We start from the raw sequence: 17549 nt of genomic DNA on the forward strand, positions 1-17549 counted from the left end.
GTTTTATAGGTACTTGAAAATAACAAATGATTAATTTTTAATCATGAATATAGAAGTATTTCAAACACACCTAATGCATATTGTATGCAGTTAACAAATAATTGATTTTCTTTTTGTCGAGTTATTTGTAAAAATTTGTAGTATTTATGGTTTAAGGATGAGGAATTAATAAGTACACAACTAAATTTAATAGGCACAAGTAGAGGAGCCAAGAGGATATGGTAATATGGTACTATATCATTATCTTCCTTGGATTTATTCCTCCCCCCTTTATGTTAATCTTATCAAAATTAGTAGTGTTTCTTATTTCTTTCTCCTTGTCCTTCAATATCAAGTTGAGTTTTAGAGATACTTGAAAATATAGAAAAGAAAAATCAAACAATTAATTTGTAATCATAGATAGGAAAGTATTTCTAACCCAAGTTATGTATATCGATTTATGCATTTAACAAATAATAATTCGTTATTATTTTTTTTTATTTGTTGCAATCTCTGTAATACTTCGTCTATTTTATGGTTTAAGGAGGTGGAGATGAGAACAAAACTAAGTTTCAAAAACATAACTTGAAGATGTTGGTCCAATAGGAAATGGTAATATTTTGTAGGGAAAGGCAACAAATATCAAGGTGATACCAGATCATCTTCTTTAAACTCATTCTCTTTATATGTTGTTCTTATCAAATTTAGTAGCGTTTGTTATTTATTTTTCCTTCTCTCATGAAACACCACTAATGTGTACTGTATGCTACTATTAACAAATAATTGAATGTTATTTTCTTTTCTTGTCAAGATAATTGTAAAACTATATTGTACTAGTATTAATGATTCAAGGAGGAGGAGGAAGAACACAACTAAGTTTGATGGACATAACTAGTAGAGGTTGGTCCGAAGAGGATATGGTTAATTATATTGTGGTAGGGCAACCTATATCATGGTGATACCATATCATCATTCTCGTTAAATATTAGTATTCTTACCAAATTTAGCTGTGTTTTTTATTTCATTCTCCTTGTCCCTCAATATTGCATTGTGTTTTATAGATACTTGAAAATATATAAAAAAACTAACAAACAATTAATTTGTAAATATAAATATTTCTAACACAACTAAAGTGTACTCGTTTATGCACCTAATTAACAAATAATTTATTGTTGCAGTATTGTTTTTCCCGTTTAATTGTTGAGATATTGGTAAGACTTTGTCAGATACCACGATCATTCTTGATATGCTGACCGCGGCGCCTGCACTCACATGTCCAACCCTTAACCAAACAAGTAAATATTTGAGTTTTTCACCAAACAGTATACAAATGTTGGGTTTTTATTAAACAAAATATAACTTTTCTTTTTAACTTAAAAAAAAAATCTAGATCTTCGTGTTTTTTATAATGTGAAGTGTAACTTTAATCCAAGCCATAAAAGCGTCAAAAATAAATAAAAGCAATCGAGTAACACCACTGATGGAGTACATATGGTCGCCAATACTTCCCGGGCTAAAAAAGAAGTTAAGAATCGCCACCTTTGTCCTAATTGCCCCATATTACTCCCCACAATAATAAATTGGTGACTAAACATTCCATTAGATATTTAGATATAATAAAACAGGTTGAAAAGTGCTGACTGGGACAAACATTGGAGATAAATCCAGTCGTCCGTCCCAGATCAACACTGATATCAACCATTGGATTGTTTGGATTAACCCAAAACATAGGAACTCTAAAGCCATTGGGCCCAAAACACCAACTGTTGTCTGTTGCTTTAAATTGGGAATTGACTCCCTAAAGCACATGAGCGCTACTAGCTCTTCCCTCCATGATCAATTACAAATTATTCGTTGGAGTTAGAGAAGCACTTTCCTTCTTCCCACTCCTTCCGTTTCTGCAATCCATCAATTACGAAAATCTTTGGGGGTTCAAAGAAGCACTTTCCTTCTTCGACTCCTTCCGTTTCTCCAATCATAAATGAGAAAGATCAGTTACAAGGCAATAGTAATTAGTAAACCTCTATAACATCTCTCTTTTTTCGTCTTCAGTCAATTTATGCTTCCTTCTTCGGTCAATTTGAGGTCTATCTAGGTCTTTTTTCGACTCCTTCAAATTTCAAGCAAGCTCTATTTTAAGTTTATATGCTTCCTGATTGACAATTTATGCTTTCCTGTTTGATATAAATCTTCAAGCAGACTCACAATTTCTGCTTCCTTTTTGTTTGATTTTGTAATTTTTTCTAGGTGGATTCACGGTTTCAAGTAAGTTTTATTTAAGTTTACATGATTTCTTTTTGTTTGATTTGTAGTTTATATAAAGGGTTCTCCTCTTTTGGTTACACCACCACCATTCTTCGCTGGCTAACTCTCCTCCACTCCGGAGAACGGGAGATGAAAAGGGAAGACGAAGAAATCTAAGTATAAAGTTTGATATTTTTGTTTTCATTGGTTTCGGTTGGATCGCTGAAGTGGAAGAAGATGAAGAAAAAGATGAATGCGGATCCTGTTTCAGTGATCTCTCATGATAACATCGACGAGCAGATTTCTCAGGTTATGCCATGCAAATCCTTACCCGAACTCGAGGTTTTCATGTTTTATTCGTCTCTTAATGCCGTTCATCAGATAAAATTTGGAACCTTTTGTAGATATTCGTGTTTTCTTTCTCTTGAATTTCCTTTGAGCTACTCCTTCCAAACCTCTTTAATTATGGATCCATTTTGAATACAGACTTCTATTGTAATTGGGGGAAAATTCATCGTTTTCTCTATCTTGGGTCTTTGGCAAATGATCTAGATTATGCTTATATCCACCATTGAGTTGTAAGTACAACTTTCGAAGAACAAAGGATTTTGGTAGGTTTCATTTTGCAATTTGGGTATGGTTCCTATTGTAGCTGCCTAATTGATCTTTGTTTTATGTTTGACTAATGTAAATATCCGAGTAATATATACTAAAATGGATGTATTATTTCACTTGTGTATGGTTTTTAGATGAGTGTGTATTTGGTACTGAAGTTCACAATGAATGTAATCTTCTTTCTTACTTGAAAGTTTCACGTATAACAGATTTTATGTTGGAATCGGAGCCTATTTTGGCTCGAGCCGACTCGTCAAACTCAGAAACGGAACGCGCCATTGCGTTCGTCTCGTCGAGCTCTACAATTTAGAGCCAAGAATCACTCAAATCCGATTCCGGATGAATGAGAAATTCAAGGTTAAAGTTTGAACGAAAAATCGGTTGAAATAGGTACTAAATTGTCAAAGAGGACAAATCAAGCTGGGGGGCATTCGCGCAAAGAGAACGCGATCCGATCTGGACGGTGGGCGTTCCTTCCGCGGATTTGCACAAGATCTAACGGTCCCGCTCATCTCCGCGACGGGCACCGAGCGGGACACGAGAGACGTTTTAATCTAGCCGTTCTTTTTCTGATCCAACGGCCAGATTAAATCCCGGGCGGGACAAGATGCGGGATTTCAATCCCCATCCAACGGATGGCGTTCTATCCGCGCGTTTGAGTCAGATCCGACGTCCCTAGATGAACCGACCCTATAAAATTCAGTTATAGCCCCTGGTTTCGAACAGCTATGTCTTTTGAACCCAAAAGACATTATACACCTATTCAATTCCTATATAAACCCATCAAACCCACTTCATTTTTCATCAATTCAATTCATTCTCTTCTTCTCTTCCCTTCTAACAATTAGAGGTTCTGGTTGGCCTAGAATATCTAATTAAAGAAGTTTTTTCTAGAGGTTCTGGATAGACTAGAATATCTAGAAAAGGAAGAAAGAAGTCTCGAGTGAACTTGAATTTCAGAAGCGTCTAGAAGATCATTCGCATTAGTCCAAGAGCTCATAATACTGACACAGGTTCGTCCGCTTTCAGAATATAGAAGTACCATCTTAAAATTCTGAAAGGTTAGTCGTTGTATCCCGAAGGCATTCACCCTAACGTTTGGTACTGTTACGGGGGTGTAAAATGTCTTAAGGAAAGAGAATTTATTCTTGCCTCGACTAAATTAACACCTATCACGGTTAGCCCGAAAGAAGGAATATTAATTATTCTTTATTAGTTTATCTCTCTATAAGTTAGAGAAAGGAAACTCTGTCTAAATCAAGCCAAGACAGAGAGAAATCGACTTATCGATTAATAACCAGAGAACAACAATCTTAAGACATTTTATTATTATTTCTCTGGTTATAAGATATTAATTTGGTATACTTTCTGTGTGTTTCAGAAAAGGAAATGGCACGAACAAGAACCACTCTGCGAGTTATTCCGCCTAACACAAATAATGGGGAAAAACCAGAGAAGTTCAAAGGAACTGACTTCAACCGATGGAAGTTGAAGATGATGTTCTACCTAACGACATTGGGTCTGGTTAAATACTTAACCGAGGAGAGACCCACCCATGCAGAAATAGAGGATGAGGCACAGCGTACCGCTGAAATAGAGGCATGGAAACAAGAAGACTTCTTGTGCAAGAATTATATCCTGAACAGTCTAGATGACGGACTCTATAATCTATATTCGGTTATAGAAACGTCTAAACAACTGTGGGACACCCTTATCAATAAGTATAAGACTGAGAAGGCGGGTGTCAAGAAGTTCATCGTAGGACGATTCTTGGACTACAAGATGACTGATTCAAAACCAGTTATGATCCAGGTCCAAGAACTGCAGAGTCTCCTACAGGAACTACAGGCAGAGAACATGATAACGAATGAACCTTTCCAGGTCCGAGCCCTAATTGAAAAATTACCCACGGGGTGGAAAGACTTCAAAAATTATCTCCGCCACAAGAATAAGGATATGAGCCTTGAAGAACTCATCCTAAAGCTTCGAATCGAAGAGGACAGTCGCATTGCCGAGAAGAACTCTGAAAGACTCTCGAATGTGAACGTCGTAGAGACCGGTCCGAGTAAGAAGCGTAAGCATCTGTCTAAAGACGGAGGAAAGCCGAAGAAAAAGACGAGGTTCGGCCTATGCTACAACTGTGGCAAACGAGGTCATATGGCAAAGGATTGTCGTTCCAAAACCGGCAACAGACAAAAGAAGCCGAATGACCAAGCCTCGCTGATAGAAGATACCGAAACTCAGAACCTGTGTGCTATGGTTACTGAAGCCGAAGAAGTGACTGAGAAACTTCAGAACTTGAACCTCTGTGCAGTGGTATCTGAAGTCAACCTGGTTAACAACCAGAGAGAGTGGTGGGTCGACACCGGAGCTACTCGTCACATTTGTGGTGACAAAGGCCTCTTCTCCTCTTATAACGAAATAAGTGAAGGAGAAACCCTGTTCATGGGAAACGACTCAACCACCCAGGTCAGAGGAAAAGGGAAGATCATTCTGAAGTTCACTTCAGGAAAGGAAGTAACTTTGAACGATGTACTTCATGCTCCAGATATCCGAAAGAATCTGGTTTCTGGTTCTCTTCTAAGTAAGAATGGGTTCAAACTAGTCTTTGAGTCAAACAACTTCGTCCTGTCTAAGAATGGGATGTATGTTGGGAAGGGCTACTTATGTGGGGGGTTATTTAAACTAAATGTAACCTCTGTAACGCCAAAGGCGTCTATTATTAATAAAGTTAATAATTCAGTTTATATTGGTGAGTCCTTTAATATTTGGCATGAAAGACTAGGACATGTGAATAACAAGTCATTAAAGAAATTAATGAACTTAGAGTTAATTCCAAAAGTCGAAATTGATTCAAAACGAACATGTCAAACATGTGTAGAATCAAAGATGACCAAGACATCGTTTGAATCTGTAGAACGAGATACAGAACCTCTAGACTTAATTCATAGTGACATTTGTGACTTAAAGATGGTTCAAACCAGAGGAGGTAAAAAGTACTTCATCACTTTTATCGATGACTCCACTCGGTTTTGCTATGTCTACTTACTAAGAAGTAAGGATGAAGCAGTCGATAAGTTCGAACTTTATAAAACCGAAGTGGAAACTCAACTTAATAAAAAGATTAAGGCTTTGAGAAGTGATCGAGGTGGAGAATATGAATCTCCTTTCGCCGAGATATGTGCGAAGAATGGCATAGTTCATCAAACAACGGCTCCTTATACACCTCAACAAAATGGTGTAGCAGAGCGGAAAAACAGAACCTTAAAGGAAATGATGAACGCTTTCTTGATAAGTTCTGGTTTACCTCAGAACTTGTGGGGGGAAGCGATATTATCGGCGAATCACTTATTAAATAAGTTACCCCATAGAAAGACCGGTAAAATTCCATATGAGTTATGGAAAGGAAGGATGCCATCCTTTAAGTACACGAAAGTGTGGGGGTGTCTGGCGAAGGTATTAGTCCCTCCTCCTAAACGGGTCAAGATAGGACCTAAAACTGTGGACTGTGTATACATAGGGCCCGCAATAAATAGTGGCGCCTATAGATTTCTAGTACAGAAGTCTGAAATCGAAGATATACACGTAAACACCATTCTGGAATCGAGAGATGCTAAGTTCTTTGAACACATCTTTCCTTTCAAACAGAATTCAGAAGTCTCATCTGAAAGTAGAAAACGTGTAAGAGATGAGGAAGAGGAAAGTCTAGAAACATCTAAAGAAGATGATATGGAAATCGAGGAAACAACACTCGAACCTCGAAGAGGGAAAAGGACAAAGAAAGCTAAGACATTTGGTCCTGATTTTCTAACCTATATGGTAGAAAATGAACCTCGGACTTTCACAGAAGCAATGGCTACTCCAGAAGCTCCATTCTGGAAAGAAGCTGTTAATAGTGAAATAGAATCCATCATGGGAAATCATACATGGGAGCTAGTAGACCTCCCACCAGGTTGCAAGCCTCTAGGCTGCAAATGGATTTTCAAAAGGAAATTGAAAACAGATGGATCTATAGACAAGTATAAAGCAAGACTTGTCGCACAGGGATTCCGACAAAAAGAAGGGTTAGATTATTTCGACACCTATTCTCCAGTTAGTCGAATCACCTCAATAAGAGTGTTAGTAGCTATAGCATCCTTATATAATCTGGAAATTCATCAGATGGATGTGAAAACCGCTTTCTTAAACGGACAACTCGAAGAAGAGATATATATGAACCAACCAGAAGGGTTCATAGCTCCGGGACAAGAAAAGAAAGTGTGTAGGTTAGTGAAATCACTATACGGGCTAAAGCAAGCTCCGAAGCAGTGGCACTTAAAGTTTGATGACACATTATTATCAAACGGATTTAAGATCAACGAATGTGATAAATGTGTCTATACAAAGGTAACTGCTAAAGGATGTGTTATTCTATGTTTGTATGTAGATGACATGCTAATTATGGGAAATAATTTAGATGTCATTAATACAACTAAAAAGATGCTTTCGAAAACTTTCGATATGAAAGATTTAGGGAAAGCAGAGGTCATTCTTGGAATTAAGGTTTCCAAGACGGCTGAAGGGATAAGTCTATCTCAAACGCATTACGTTGAGAAAATCTTAGAAAAATTCAGCAAAGATGACCTCAAAGTGGCGAATACTCCGATAGATCCAAGTATTCACTTAATGAAGAATACAGGGAGCGCAGTAAGACAATTAGAGTACTCTCGGATTATTGGAAGTCTGATGTACCTAATGAACTGTACTCGACCAGACATAGCCTACTCAGTTAGTAAGCTAAGTAGATTTACGAGTAACCCGAATAACACACATTGGAACGCCATAACGAGAGTGTTACGGTATCTAAGAAAGACGAAGGAGTACGGACTCCATTATACCACATATCCCGCAGTCTTAGAGGGATATGCAGATGCAAATTGGATATCAGATACCGACGACACTAAGTCAACCAGTGGTTATGTGTTTACACTGGGAGGGGCTGCCATATCATGGAAATCTTCGAAGCAAACGTGCATTGCTCGATCCACAATGGATTCAGAATTCATTGCTCTAGATAAAGCAGGGGAAGAAGCAGAATGGCTGCGACAATTCCTTGAAGATATTCCAATATGGCCAAAGCCGGTGCCTGCAATCAACATACACTGCGATAACCAAGCAGCGATTGCACTGGCACAAAGCAAGATGTACAACGGTAAGTCTCGACACATTCGTCGGAGACATAATACCGTTAAGCAACTTCTCTCTGAAGGGATCATAACTATAAATTATATAAGATCCAAAGATAACCTAGCGGATCCATTTACAAAAGGGTTATCTAGAGAGTTAGTAGTTGCATCATCAAAGGGAATGGGGCTAACGCCTAAGTAAATGAGTAAAGGCATGGTGAAACCCTACCTAGATGACTGGAGATCCCACGATCTAGGTTCAAAGGGCAACTGAAGCTATATCCTGACTCGACAGTAACACTGTAAGAGATCTCTATCTCTTACCCATTCCTAGGATGACAACAGTGTTACCTGCGTTGAGAGGTTAAGCATTAAGCTTTTAATTAATCCGAAAACTTAGAACTTGATTCTAACGTGAGGTATAGCAGGATACCTTAGTACGGATAACCTATATGTGTGTGAATTGATGCCGGTTCCGTGAGAAGGTCGTTTAGGCAGACTTCTCTAAAGCACACACGAAATCGGGAATGTTCAGGGCCGAAATGAACACAACCGAGAACCTAAGTTAGTAAGGGATTAGCTGTGTGATAACTATTTTGGATTACAATTCCCAGGACCCAGTTCAAGACGTAAAGTTCACTGCCGTCCTTGTAGACCTTGTAGTTATTCACTAGGAAAGGTTCAAAGTCGAAAGACTACCTTCTTCCGATGCAGCGAAGTTCCGCTTATGAGCTCTGTCAGTGTCAGTCTGTCAGTATAGTATGTCTGCATATATCATAGCATAAAACCTCAAATTTTCATTCATGTGGGGGATTGTTGGAATCGGAGCCTATTTTGGCTCGAGCCGACTCGTCAAACTCAGAAACGGAACGCGCCATTGCGTTCGTCTCGTCGAGCTCTACAATTTAGAGCCAAGAATCACTCAAATCCGATTCCGGATGAATGAGAAATTCAAGGTTAAAGTTTGAACGAAAAATCGGTTGAAATAGGTACTAAATTGTCAAAGAGGACAAATCAAGCTGGGGGGCATTCGCGCAAAGAGAACGCGATCCGATCTGGACGGTGGGCGTTCCTTCCGCGGATTTGCACAAGATCTAACGGTCCCGCTCATCTCCGCGACGGGCACCGAGCGGGACACGAGAGACGTTTTAATCTAGCCGTTCTTTTTCTGATCCAACGGCCAGATTAAATCCCGGGCGGGACAAGATGCGGGATTTCAATCCCCATCCAACGGATGGCGTTCTATCCGCGCGTTTGAGTCAGATCCGACGTCCCTAGATGAACCGACCCTATAAAATTCAGTTATAGCCCCTGGTTTCGAACAGCTATGTCTTTTGAACCCAAAAGACATTATACACCTATTCAATTCCTATATAAACCCATCAAACCCACTTCATTTTTCATCAATTCAATTCATTCTCTTCTTCTCTTCCCTTCTAACAATTAGAGGTTCTGGTTGGCCTAGAATATCTAATTAAAGAAGTTTTTTCTAGAGGTTCTGGATAGACTAGAATATCTAGAAAAGGAAGAAAGAAGTCTCGAGTGAACTTGAATTTCAGAAGCGTCTAGAAGATCATTCGCATTAGTCCAAGAGCTCATAATACTGACACAGGTTCGTCCGCTTTCAGAATATAGAAGTACCATCTTAAAATTCTGAAAGGTTAGTCGTTGTATCCCGAAGGCATTCACCCTAACGTTTGGTACTGTTACGGGGGTGTAAAATGTCTTAAGGAAAGAGAATTTATTCTTGCCTCGACTAAATTAACACCTATCACGGTTAGCCCGAAAGAAGGAATATTAATTATTCTTTATTAGTTTATCTCTCTATAAGTTAGAGAAAGGAAACTCTGTCTAAATCAAGCCAAGACAGAGAGAAATCGACTTATCGATTAATAACCAGAGAACAACATTTTACAATCTTGAAAATAGTGTATAGGAGCTATTTTCTTGGTGACATCATCAAACAAGAGGAAGTGTTCACCCATCCTTTTTGAACTTTATTCCTTTAGCAGTGGAGGTTGCATTCAGACGGTAAATAACCATTCTTCTTTTTTCTTGCCTCATGATTTAGTATTTTTGTGAGGAGAATATGTAATTAGCAAATATAGTTTCCATAAGCTTCTTGTGTCGTTAATAAGTTCATCGAGATTGAAACCCATCTTTATTTATATGATGCTTGATGGTTGGTATGTTTGTTGAGAGAAACTTTAGAGTTCATGTATTGTATGGATAATCACTTGAGTCCTTTTGGTGACACTTTAATATGGAGTTTCGTAAGTCCCAACCTCTGAGATTTTTTATGGATTGCAGAAATATATTGTTGCTTTATTAATTAGAGATGGATATTTATTGACCTTAATATTAAGTTCCTTGATGAGAGGTGGAAACCTAAGTTCATTGTGATGGTTGGCATTGCACAAAAAATATCACACTAAATTCTCCTAGCCTGGATATCTTGAAAATATTCTTCTACTGTAGTCCACTCACAAAGTACATTATAAAATAAAAGTTCCTTTTTCTGCTTAAACTTTGTTCTCGGTTTTCACTTTTACAAGCATTGTTGTCTATGTATGCTTTAATAAGTTTCCCAGTTACTAATCCCCTCATTCATATCCATTTTTAAATTCCTTAGGTTTTGGTTATTACTCTCAGTCTATCTCCCCTTCTCTTATTGCATCCTCATCTCCCTAGATACATGTATGTTCTTCGATTTGTTTTGTAAATTTTAGTCCCAATAACTTCAATGGGAAATTTTACTTTTAAGTTTCAATAGTCGCCTATTTGCTTATGCGAGTTGAGAAATTTGAATTTAATTTGTTTACTAAAGGTATTCAACATGTGTTTTTTTATGGATACACTGTATGATTAATGATTTCATTCAAGGATTTGTTTGATAATTCTATGTGTTTTACGAGTTTCGCCGTGCCGAAGGCACGAGTTATACCTAGTTTAGATATAAGTGCAATTTTGTTTACAACTCATGAAAAGTCTACATGATAACTATGAGTCTGCTCCACAGTGACCACATGATTATTGGGGTCAAACAATGTGACATACGGGTCTGTATGGGTAGAGAAGAAGACTTAGAAAATAAGTCTTGTTTGTAGGAGTTATCCTTGTTCGTTCTAATTTGGACGGTTGATATGTACGAAGACTCACGAAGACTTGGCAAAAAGAAATCCTATTGGTTTAAATTGTTTTGAGCTAGCCTATAAAGAGATGTGTTGAGTCAATTTATGTAGTATTACAATTCACAACCAAGCATCCTCTATCAGTATCTGTTGACTTTTCTCCACCAATATCATATCCTCAGTCTACATATTATAGACTGGGAAACTGGCCGGACACAACCAGATAAGAACTAGTACTAGTTCATCTGACTGTGCCCTATTCCACCACTACCAGCACCACCTATGGCTAACCCGGTAGTTGTTATAGGATCTCATTTCTCTGTACCGCACCAAGTTGGTCTGGAGCTCAGGAAGAAAGAAAGTTGCTTTTACATTCTTCGTACTGATGGCTCCATCCTCTTCCAGATTAAAGACGAGGAGTCTAACTTTCATGAACGCCGTGTCCTTCTTGATTCTGCCGGCAATTGTATCATAAATCTTAAACAAAAGGTACACTATATCTTTAAAGAACCTTAAAGGTCATCTTAAGTGGTCTTAAAACTTTCTACGCTACCTTTTTTTGTCATAATCTTTTGTGATTCTAGCATCTCTCCTAATTTATTGCTTATAATGTTTACAGATAATGACTACGCACCAAAGATGGCAAGTATTCAGGGGAAATAGCAGAGACAAACAAGATCTTTTATTTTCAGTCACTAAACCTAATGACCAACAATCCATTAAACCTAAATTGCATGTCTTCTTAGCATCCAATCCAATTGAAGGTGTGCCTGATTTCAGGATTGAGGGAAGCTGGTCTGCAGGATCTTTTGCCATATATATAGGGAAGTATGATAGTATCATTATTGCCCAACTTCTTCCCAACACCTCCGTAGTAACTGTGGACCCAAACATCGACTACGCTTTCATCCTAACTCTTATTGTCATTCTCTATGAAATTTTTGAAGGTGTTGATGGTTCAGCACCCGCACAGTTAGATGCAATTGGTAGTGGGTTTGTCCGAGGATTTAGTACTGGGGTTGTCCAAGCAATTGGTGCTGAATTTGTCAAAGGAATATTTGGGATTTGACTCTTGTTTGAAACACATATCGTTTTTTAAGACTCACTATCTTATTTGATGACTCAAGATTGCAAAAACAAATAAAATGATTTTCTTTTTCTAGACATGTAGGGGGAAATTGAAAACCCAATGTTATGGATTTTAATTGGCCGCAGCTTTGGGGAATAAAGAATCATTTCCGGGGAATCCATGTTTTTTTTGTGTATTCTCGGAAAATATTTTATTTTAGTCAAAAAACTCACTTGATCAAACATTGCCCCCTAATCTTCATCCTCTTTATCACCTTCATCACAACAAATTCCCACCACCACCGTGCCGACCACCATTGCCACATCTTCTCTTTCCTCTCTTCTCCTCTCTCGCTCTCTCTCTTTCATTGGAGATCACTCTCATTGTTTCTCTCGTTGTAGACATATCTCTCTCTCTCTCTCTCGCAGTCTTTATCTATTTTTATCGCAGTCTCTCTCCTTCTCTTTCTTTCGGTCTGTATACATCTCTCTAAGGAAATCACAGAGTTCGTGGCCATGAAATGTTTTGTGGCGACGAAATGGTAATGGACATGAAATGTTTTGTGGCCACGAAATGGTCATGGACACAAATGTTTCTTGGCCACAAAATGTTTCGTGGAGGGTTTCACAAGAAATCCTCCTCGATGTCAGGTTTAGACGAAGGGAACACTACTCTTTGTCGAAGCGGTGTCTATGTGAGAGAGAGAGAAAGAGAGAGAGAGAGAGAGCGAGAGATAAACAATGAGATATCGAATGAGAAACAATGAGAGATTGAGAGAGAAACAATTAGAGATTGAGAGAGAAACAATGAGAGATCGAGAGACACAAATAGCCAAAGCAATAGAGAGAGATAATAAGAGATAGACAATGAGGAATCGAGAGAGAGACTAAGAGAAGAAGAGGGCAAGAGTAAGAGAACAAGAGATAGATGGTGCGAGACAGTGAGAGAAAGAGAGAGCAATATGAGAGAAAGATAGAGAGAGAGCGAAAGAGAGAGAGAGAGAGAGAGAGAGATATATAGCGATACCCCCTCATCACTCTTTTCCGACTCATTCTCGTTAGATGTTGGGAAATTTAGCGATACCCCCTCATCACTGATGTCTAATTAACGATACCCCTTTTTTAATTGAATATTAGTGAAACTTCCTTATACGAAAACACCCTTACACTTATTTTTATCTATTTTTTTCTTCTTCAATCTCTTATACCTCTTTAATGTTTTGCCGACGTAACTTCATTTTTCATAATTAGTTTTTCTCTCTTATCCATCTTTTTCTACTTTACCATAACATTTACCGAAAATTTAAAAATAATAAATCACAATATTTCAAAATAAAAATCGTAAATTCTACAAAAAAATTGCTTCTCATTAATTTGTTCTTTGTTTTACGTTAAAATTAGTTTGCAAGTGTAATCAATTTGAAAGAGACTTCTTGATATATGTTGTATTTCTATTAATTATAACTCGTAAATATTCAAAAAATACAAATGTAAATTTATGAATTGAGCGAAAAATTAAAATGTCAGAATCGAAATTATTAATTGAACTTGCAAACTAGATAGAAAAATTCATGGAAAGAATGAAGTTAGAATGTTATGTCGACAGTGAACTTACAAATTAAATTGAAAAATTCATAGAAAGTCTGAAGTTAGAGAGTTGTGTCGTAGTCATATGAGAAGGAAAAAAGAAAATGTATTAAGTGTAGGACTATTTTCGTATTTTGAAGTGTGAATAAGGGGGTTTCACTAATATCCAATCAAAAAAGGGGTATAGCTAATTGGACATTAGAGGTGAGGAGTATCGCTAAATTCCCCTAAATGTTATTGTTATGTGGTTGTAGTCAAACACTTTCTCTCACTAGATCTGAACCGGCCAAGTGCCCTGACCGAAGTTCAGCCGGATATTGGTCGGGCATAGCCTCACGTGCTAAAAGTCAAATGACGGAAATATGATTTTGAAGGCTATCTTAGAATAATGAACAAACAGGAGGGCAAAATTGGAATGAGATGGAATATATAAGAAGGAAAGGAAGCATTCTCTCCCCTCTTTCTTTCCATTCCTCTGTCGTAGACCAATATTGATCATCCTCTCGTATTCCACCACCACCAGCACCGGCGATGGCTTACCCCGGCAATCCACCGTTAGCAAATCCGGTAGTAGTAATAGCTCCTCATTTCTGTGCTCCTTATCCAGTAGATCTAACGATCATGAAGAAAGTACTTACCTTAAGAGAAGGTACCTTTGGTGTTCTTGATGTTAATGGTAACCTAATCTTCAAAGTCAAAGGCTCTCTTCTTAGCATCCGTGATCGTCGTATCCTTCTTGATGCTTCCGATAACCCTCTCGTTTCTCTCCAACAAAAGGTAACAAATTCTTTTTCTTCTTTTCTTTTTTATCATATAAGTATCTGTTAGAAAGTCTTTGTAACCTGGGGACGTATCTGTTTTATTTTAACGTTATCTGTCCGGTACAGATGTCTTGTGTGACACACCCATTTCATCTTTCGGACATTTTGAATATAGCAACTTGCCGACAGAAACTTATCAAAATTATCTTTTTTGAATGTTAATTTCTCTATACTATCTGTCACTAAGATTGTACTACCGGTGGTGTCCTATGTGACAAAGTGGTTTCCTCTTGTCGACAGTCACCTTGAGCATAGCAACTTACCAATGCAAACTTATTAAAATTATCTTCGAATGTTAATTTCTCGTCTGTTTGACTATAAGGATGTCTTATGTTACACATTGGTTTCATCTTTTCGATAGTTTTGAGTACAAAATCGGTTAGTACATATTATCAAAAGCAAAACCCTAAAAAATTTTACCAAAATTATTACAGATATTGACAGTACATAGAAGATGGCAAGTATACAGGGGAGAAAGCACAGACTCTAAAGATGTATTGTTTAGTGTGAAGAAATCTAGCTTGATTCAATTCAAGACTCATCTTAATGTGTTCTTGGCATCTAATACAAATGAGAATGTCCCTGATTTCACCATTAAAGGAAGCTGGTTCGAGAGATCTTGTGCTATTTACGCTGGGGAATCTAATAATATTGTTGCCCAAATGCACAAGAAACACAGTGTTGAGAGTATTGTGATGGGGAAAGATACTTTCATGGTTACTGTTTACCCACACATTGATTATGCTTTCATTGTTGCTCTAATTGTTATTCTTTATGAAATTAATGAAGATAGAAGTGGGGATGATTGATTTAGGTGGTGTTTGTTTTTTTTTATATGTCTGAATCTGAATTTTCTGAATCTGAATTGTCTGAACTGAATTTGCTGAATCTGAATTAACATAATTATTTTACAAGTTTGATGTTTGTTTTTTAAGTCTGAATTATTAGGTCTGAATTAATTTTTTGACATTTATACCCCTTTTTGGTCTCTTTGACAAACACACCCTAATCTTTATTTTACTCTCTTGTATAGATAAAAAAAAAACCCTAACCCTAATAAGTTACTCTCTCCCTCTTTCTCCATCACTCTGGGAAATACAAAACCCTAGTAAGTTCCTCCCTCTTTCTCCATCTCCCTGAGAAAAAGAAAACCCTAAGTTCTACCTCTTCATCCATCTCCTTACAGTGTGTGGTTCTCTCTCTCAGTCGCTCCCTTTCTTACAGTAAACTTCTAGCAGTAGAACGCCTAAGGATTTCGTCTCGCCCTCTCTCTATCAGTAGATCTCTAACAGTAGATCGACAAAGGGGTTCGTCTCACTCTTTCTCTAACAGTCGATCGGTGAAGAATTGCGTCTCACCCTCTCTAACAGTAGATCTCTAGCAGTAGGTTGGCAAAGGGTTTCGTCTCTCTCTTTCTTTCTTTCTCACATTTGCTGTAGAAATTCCTCTTCTTTCTTTCCGATCTTCAAGACTTCATTTTTCGATTAAAACTGCTGGTTTTTCAAATATTTTAGGGTTGTTATCGATTATTATTTCTTGTACTTGTTTTTGGTTTTGGGGGTTTTGATGAAATTAGGGTTTTTTTTTAGGTTGGGGGCGATGATGATAGTGTTTTTATAATCCCAGCTCATTATGAGACCTTTCATTTGTTGGAAGGTCAGGGAAAAGAACCATTAACCATTATCTGAGCTTTTCATCCCTTTGATTCTTTCTGTTGATTTTAATCTCTGATTGAATGTGGGTAATTTGGATATTATAGTAGTTCCCAATGATGAATAAACATCCATGCTAATTCTGAGATTGGTTGTTGGTGGTGGTGGTGGGCAATATGTGGTGGGGGTGGTGGGCTATAGGTGGTGGCGGTGGTGGGCTATAGGTGGTGGCGGTGGTGGGCTATAGGTGGTGGCGGTGGTGGGCTATAGGTGGTGGCGGTGGTGGGTTATAGGTGGTGGCAGTGGTGGGTTATAGGTGGTGGCGGCCGTGTTCCTTTGGTGGTGGTGCTAAAATACTTTGAGAAAATAGTTCTAATTCATGGGGGGCATTAAAGTCATTTTCACACATTTCAGATATTGGTCCTTGTTTCAGACTCGTTTTGAAATCTGAAAATTTTGGGCTAGTTTTCAGCCCATTCAGACATAGAATAAATTCAGACAACATTTCAGATTTGGCAAAATAAAAAAAACAAACATCCTGAAATCTGAATTGATCTCAATTCAGATTTCAGATCTGAAAATTTAAAAAAACAAACAGCACCTTAGTGTTTATATTTTGGTCGATTTCATCACAGATTGATTCATGGTGCGTGTTTTATCCTATTTGTGTTTATGTAATTATATTGAACTAGTCTAGTAGTGTGTAATATTGTATTGAATTGAATTAACAAGCAAAAATTGTAACTTTGTTGTGTTATCAACTTGATATGTTTATTTTATGTTTAAGAATACTCTGAGGTTGTGTTTGTTTTTTTAAATGTGTCTGAATCTGAATTGGCTGAATCTGAATTGGCTGAACTGAATTGACTGAATCTGAAATTAGCTGAATTATTTGTTGATCAGATGTTTGTTTTCTAAAATCTGAATCATTGGATCTGAATAAAGAATTGACAAATGTACCCTTCATCTATATGTTACACCAAACAGACCCTAGTGATTGTTTGCCCTAATAAAATGTTAGAAAACTCTCTAGCCGACCTGAAACAAACACTCTGCCTCTATGTTAGGGTTTTCATCTTTAGTCAAAATATCAGTTTCTCTCTGCCTCTCTCCGCCGGAACTCTCTAGGCGGAACTATATCTGTTCGAAAAGCATTGTGGAAAACATTTGCCGGATCTCTCTTTCTCTCTCTGACCGGTGGGTAGGTCTCGTCGACCCTTTCTCTCTTTCTCTAACCAATCGAAAGTTTCCACTGGCTCTCGCCGGATCTCTGTCTCTCTAACCCTC

The 17549-nt window shown here is 37.7% G+C and overlaps 2 protein-coding genes and 1 non-coding gene across 3 annotated transcripts; all 3 read left to right on the forward strand.

Annotated features, from left to right (window-relative positions):
- Window positions 1-11275: 11275 nt before the first annotated feature.
- Window positions 11276-12380, forward strand: LOC147546782 (protein LURP1-like). Its single transcript, XM_086635068.1, has 2 exons — window positions 11276-11623; window positions 11754-12380. The coding sequence occupies exons 1-2, from the start codon at window positions 11417-11419 to the stop codon at window positions 12201-12203; spliced, it is 657 nt and encodes a 218-aa protein (XP_086491194.1). The 5' UTR covers window positions 11276-11416; the 3' UTR covers window positions 12204-12380.
- Window positions 12381-13627: 1247 nt separating this feature from the next.
- On the forward strand, window positions 13628-17053 carry LOC147546783 (protein LURP-one-related 10-like). The gene is made up of 3 exons (XM_086638095.1): window positions 13628-14566; window positions 15045-15424; window positions 16869-17053. Exons 1-2 carry the CDS (start codon window positions 14321-14323, stop codon window positions 15417-15419), a joined length of 621 nt encoding a protein of 206 aa, XP_086494221.1. The 5' UTR covers window positions 13628-14320; the 3' UTR covers window positions 15420-15424; window positions 16869-17053.
- Window positions 16202-16306, forward strand: LOC147546784 (small nucleolar RNA snoR69Y). The gene has a single exon (XR_015224461.1). It is a non-coding gene; the product is annotated as a small nucleolar RNA snoR69Y (small nucleolar RNA).
- Window positions 17054-17549: the final 496 nt, after the last annotated feature.

This window comes from Eschscholzia californica, unplaced genomic scaffold (genome assembly GCF_041429995.1).
Source record: "Eschscholzia californica isolate CP2 unplaced genomic scaffold, dmEscCali1.0.p SCAF_4, whole genome shotgun sequence".
Classification (NCBI taxonomy): Eukaryota; Viridiplantae; Streptophyta; class Magnoliopsida; order Ranunculales; family Papaveraceae; genus Eschscholzia; species Eschscholzia californica.

Coding starts and splice junctions, on each gene's coding strand:
- LOC147546782 (XM_086635068.1), top strand. CDS start 11,417: ATGGCTAACCCGGTAGTTGTTATAGGATCTCATTTCTCTGTACCGCAC. Junction 11,624..11,753: donor TCATAAATCTTAAACAAAAG/GTACACTATATC, acceptor TAATGTTTACAG/ATAATGACTACGCACCAAAG.
- LOC147546783 (XM_086638095.1), top strand. CDS start 14,321: ATGGCTTACCCCGGCAATCCACCGTTAGCAAATCCGGTAGTAGTAATA. Junction 14,567..15,044: donor TCGTTTCTCTCCAACAAAAG/GTAACAAATTCT, acceptor AAATTATTACAG/ATATTGACAGTACATAGAAG.